Source organism: Acomys russatus, chromosome 5 (genome assembly GCF_903995435.1).
Source record: "Acomys russatus chromosome 5, mAcoRus1.1, whole genome shotgun sequence".
NCBI lineage: Eukaryota > Metazoa > Chordata > Mammalia > Rodentia > Muridae > Acomys > Acomys russatus.
The window spans coordinates 34,093,435-34,098,992 of NC_067141.1; the positions used below are offsets into that span (position 1 = coordinate 34,093,435).

Here is a 5,558-nt window from a genome sequence, read left to right on the forward strand (position 1 = left end):
CAGAGTATGTGAGAAAGTCATATCCCACTCTCCACTCAACTGTGGAGAATGTTCTGACCATTGGTTAGATCTGGGTAGGGGCAGGGGTTTAAAGTTTACCGCCTGTATTGTCCTTGGCTGGTGCCAAGAGTTTGAGCGGGACCCCTAGGCCCAAATCTGCCTATCATAATGTTCTACTTATAGGTTTCTAGGACCCTCTGGATCCTTCTACTTTGCTATTCTCCCATGCTTCTCTCATTTAGAGTCCCAATAGGATGTCCTCCCCTCTGTCCCAGTTTCCTGGTAAGTGAAGGCTTTCGTTGGACATGCCCCTTGGGCTAGTATGCAGATATAAGTGAGTATATACCATTTGAGTCTTTCTGCTTCTGGGTTAACTCACTCATTATGATCATTTCTAGCTCAATCCATTTATCCACAAATTTTGGGAATTCCTTGTTTTTAATAGCTGAGCAGTATTCCATAGTGTATATGTACCACAGTTTCTTTATCCATTCTTCTACTGATGGAAATCTCAACAGAGGAATATCAAATGGCTGAGAAACACTTAAAGAAATGCTCAACCTCCTCAGTCATCAGGGCAATGCAAATCAAAACAACTCTGAGATTCCATCTTACACCCATCAGAATGGCTAAGATCAAAAATACAAGCAACACCACATACAGGCGAGGATGTGGGGAGAGAGGAACACTCCTTCATTGCTGGTGGGAATGCAAACTAGTACAGCCACTTTGGAAATCTATCTGGCGCTGTCTCAGAAAAAAATGGGAATAGGGCTTCCTCAAGACCCAGCTACTGCTTAGTTTTCTTGTGGAAGAATTTTATATTTAAAATGTTGGGCTTTAAGCTGCAGGGAAGGATATATTCTCTTCTCCTAAGAGGGAAAGATGGCTTGGTAGGTTCAGTACAAGGTGTGGAGTTCTAAGTAGAAAGTTCTGGGTTCAAAAGCAGTACAATAGGAGAGGTTTTTTTGGTTTTTGTTTTGTTTTGTTTTGTTTTGTTTTTTTTACATCTCTAGGAGTTATCCATAAAATAGTCAGATCTGGTTTTAACATGCAGGGGCAAGGGGAAGGACACCAGGTATACCTGGTGGGAGTTACACAGTCTCAGTGTGGCTGCACTGGCACCCAATCTACAGTCACCTAGTCTCTACTAAAGAACTCTGAGTAGCCTGTCTATCCATCACAGGGACACCATGTTCCAGCACAGGCAGAAAAGGGCTTTGACAATTTCACAATATACGCTGAGAAACATATTGAACTTTCCAAACTGTTTTTCTGCTTTTAAAATGAAAAATATCTGGTTAACTGTGGACAGATTTATGTATTTAAATTGTAAATATACTACAATATAGAGAGAGAATGAAACAAATTTAAAGCAAAGAGGACAAAATTTATACCAACCCACTTGAAACTCTCTGCTGGATAATCTTAGATACACAGATATTTAATTTACTCTTAGTGAAAACAGATTACTAATTAAAATGATAACACGAAACTGACATCTTTAGCAATACTAAAGTATTCCATATGCATATCAAGGAAGGCTGTTATAAAATCACAAGTAACAAACCAGGTTTTCCTGCACTTCATATATAATTCACAAAAGTGTATTAATGTTGAAAATTAAATGAAGGGGCATTACATCATAAAGTTGGATAGATAAATTTAAGGACATAAATAACATATTTTAAATCTGTGTTTCTAAGTAAATATAAGGGAATCTACATGGAGGGTTGTATCTCTTAACTACACTAGAGCGGATACCCATCAGGATATGGGCAGGAGTGAGTCTACAGTACAAAGCAGGGAAAATGCTCAGTAAAATAAAGACAAGCCTAGCCTTGATCAGGGTGACTGTTATCAGGTATTTAATTTTGGATGTAAGGTCCAACAACATTATGTTTAAGTAACTATAATTCATTGTAGACCATGCCTGTGTGCTTTCTAAATTCAATAATTTTTAGCAGACAAGTATACATGTTTCCAATAGTGTAAATATTGGCCACAAGAAATTTTAGGAAAGCTCAATCTCTTTCTTCAGAGTTTTGAAATTTTTTTCATACAAGTCCTTCACTTGCTTAGTTAGGGTAACTCCTAAATATTTTATATTGCTTGTGGCTAATATGAAGGGTGTGGCTTTCCTAATTTCTTCCTCTGCAAGCTTGTCATTTGTGTATAGGGAGGCTACAGGCTTTCTTGAGTTAATTTTGTATCCAGCCAATTTGCTGAAGGTGTTTATCAGTTTTAGGAGTTCTCTGGTGGAATTTTGAGGGTCACTTATGTACACTATCATATCATCTGCAAATAGAGATAATTTGACTTCCTCCTTTCCCATTTGGATACCCTTGATCTCCTTTTGTTGTCTTATTGCTCTGGCTAGAACTTTGAGTACTATATTGAAGAGATATGGAGAGAGTGGGCAGCCTTGCCTTGTTCCCGATTTTAGAGGAATTTCCTTGAGTATCTCACCATTTACTTTGATTTTGGCTATTGGCTTGCTGTATATAGCCTTTATTATGTTGAAGAAAGTGCCTTGTGTCCCCGATCTCTCTAAAACTTTAAACATGAATGGGTGTTGAATTTTATCAAATGCTTTCTCTGCATCCAAGGAGATGATCATGTGGGAATGCAAAAACGTCCATGGATCAACATGTGGAAATGTAGATATAATCTCTTTGAAAAATCAGCACAGAACAGAAAAAAAAAATCCATTTACTTGATGTTTGAAAACTTCTCCTAGAACAACAGAAATGTAGAGGCAGATCATCTCTAAACTTTTAATTGGCAATTATAGTTCTTTGGCAAAAGGCATATATGCAACTGCATGAAGGAAACACCACTTGCAATATTAAAAACAAAGCCTATAAGCAAAGTATAGAATATTTAACTAAACTGGTAAGTATTGTTGCGTGAATAGGGTAAATGAATGACAATTTTTACTAGGGCATAAAAAAAGAGGTGGAGAGGATTTTCCTACTATAATTAGTGATAGCACAAATTTCTTTGTCAATTATGGCATAAACAAATATATATATAATGCCAGTTAAATTTGATGATAATACTGGAAAAAGGCTGAAATTATTTATCTCTTTCTATATGCCGGGAACTGTCCTCTCTTTTCAGGCAGAAAACCAATATTCAAAATACTTTAATAAGAAAGCTTGTTTTTTAGTATTTTGGATAAGAAATTGAAGTTCAGGAACCTAGATTTAGATGATATGAGTGGCTAAGGGAGATATGCAGAAGAAACATAGAAGGAGGAGGTATGAGGAATAAGAAAGGAGAATGTGGCAAATGACAAAATATCACAAATCTTTAACAAGAATAATCAGTGTGTGTGTGTGTGTGTGTGTGTGTGTGTGTGTGCATGTGTGTATGTATGTGTTTGTGTTCGTGTGTCATGAAAGCATGAAAGAAGCCTACTTTATAGAATAAAGGTAACGGAAAGATATGGGGAGAAGGGAGTGTAGGGCAGCATGAAAATACACATACATATATAATGTTTATCATATATATATCATGATGAAACCAGTTATTTTACATGATAAGTAAATTACCGCCGAGGAGAATTGACGAACAAAGGAGTTATATGACTTGGACAAAGGTCTTAAAGTAAAAGATAACTACAAGTTTGAACATACCTCTAATTACGGTGTTAACAAATAGTGCAAAAAAATGAAGTGTAATATATTAAATAAAATGCCCTTTAACCTAGAGTGATAAAGACTGAGGTAAAATAAAAAATCTTTTAGTTTTAAGTGCTATCTGAGTAGTCTTGATGTCAAATAATAACAATATATGGATGTGAACTCTAAGAGATTAATTAGTACAAAGAAAAGGTCTTCAATTACATACTATGATGATTAAAGTGATACAAGTTTCTGGGGGCTAAAACTCAGGTCAGTGTGCAAATTGTAAATAGCAATACAGTACAGGCCTAAAATGAGAACTAATATGTTGAATTTTTGGTGGCTGGAATTTCATATATGAATGAGATCCCTACCTAGCAGTTGTGATAGCATTGAAATAGCAGAAAGGACATCTTGGTACCTTCCAAACCTAAATAGCATGTGTCTCTTATCTTTACAGAAATTTTCAAATTCACACAAGAATTATTCAGAAAGAGAAATTTTAAAATAATACTCTGCTGTATAAACTTAAGATTTAAGTCTTTTTAAAATAAGCTCTAAAAATAGCTAGGGACTACAAACTTAATTTTCACCACAAAGTAAAAGACTGTACGTCCGTTGCGGTTTCTTTACAATCCATTCTTATCTTCTGATGAACTGTCCACTCTAAATCCATGGCTAAGAACAACGTCACAGCAGTAAATGAATTCATCCTAATTGGCTTTAGTGATCACCCCAACTGGGAGATTCCCCTCTTCCTGGTGTTTCTCGGCTTCTATCTTGTCACCATCCTGGGAAACTTGGGCATGGTCATTCTCATCCAGGTGGATGTCCAACTCCACACCCCTATGTACTTCTTCCTGAGCCACCTTTCTATGTTGGATGCCTGCTACGCTTCAGTCATCACCCCCCAGATCCTGGCCACACTGGCCACAGGCAAAACAGTCATCTCCTATAGTCACTGTGCTGCCCAGTTCTTCTTCTTCACCATCTGTGCAGGAACAGAGTGTTTCCTGCTGTCTGTGATGGCCTATGATCGCTATGTTGCCATTAGCAACCCACTGCTCTACACTGTAACAATGAGCTCTAGAAGATGCTGGAGTTTGTTAGTGACAGCCTATATCTGTGGAGTGTCTGGGGCCATTCTGCGTACCACGTGTACATTCTCCCTCTCCTTCTGTGAAAATAATCAAATCAATTTCTTCTTCTGCGATCTCCCACCCCTGCTGAAGCTAGCTTGTAGTGACACAACAAATGCTGAAATTATCATTGTCTTCTTCGGGAACTTCGTAATTTTGGCCAACGCCTTGGTTATACTCATTTCTTACCTGCTCATCATCAAAGCTGTCATGAGGATGAAGTCTTCAGGTGGAAGAACCAAGACTTTCTCAACATGTCTTTCCCACCTCACTGCTGTGGCTCTATTATTTGGTACCCTCATCTTCATGTATATACGGAGTGGTTCAAGAAAATCACTTGAAGAAGACAAAGTAGTCTCTGTCTTCTACACTGTGGTGATTCCTATGTTGAACCCTATAATCTACAGCCTAAGAAACAAGGATGTCAAAGCTGCCTTCAGGAAGGTTACTGGTAGATGCCAGGTGTCCCACAGTCTACAACACTGAGTGAGAAGGCCACTCATCTAAGTAAGGTGTGTCATTGTATCCTAATAGACACCAGTACTACATGTCTGCTATACTCATGATTAGAAAGTAGACAAGTGATACCAGGCAAGGAAATGTATGGATGTGGTGAACTTTGTATTCAAAAAATTCTGCAATGCTTTATTCTTATCCCCATCCCTGCAACTTTCAGTTCATCCTGTTAACCAATCACCCGCTTCCTTCTTACTCTTCAGAGCCTCTAAGGCCCAAGGTTGTTTCACCTCACTCCAATCCTTAATCAACTTTCCTTTTTATCTTTGCTGCT

At 37.7% G+C, this 5,558-nt stretch overlaps 1 protein-coding gene across 1 annotated transcript; it reads left to right on the top strand.

Annotated features, from left to right (window-relative positions):
• The first annotated feature begins 4,303 nt into the window (after positions 1 to 4,303).
• Positions 4,304 to 5,254, top strand: LOC127190059 (olfactory receptor 9I1-like). Its single transcript, XM_051147110.1, has one exon. It carries the CDS (start codon positions 4,304 to 4,306, stop codon positions 5,252 to 5,254), a length of 951 nt encoding a protein of 316 aa, XP_051003067.1.
• Positions 5,255 to 5,558: the final 304 nt, after the last annotated feature.

Coding starts and splice junctions, on each gene's coding strand:
- LOC127190059 (XM_051147110.1), top strand. CDS start 4,304: ATGGCTAAGAACAACGTCACAGCAGTAAATGAATTCATCCTAATTGGC.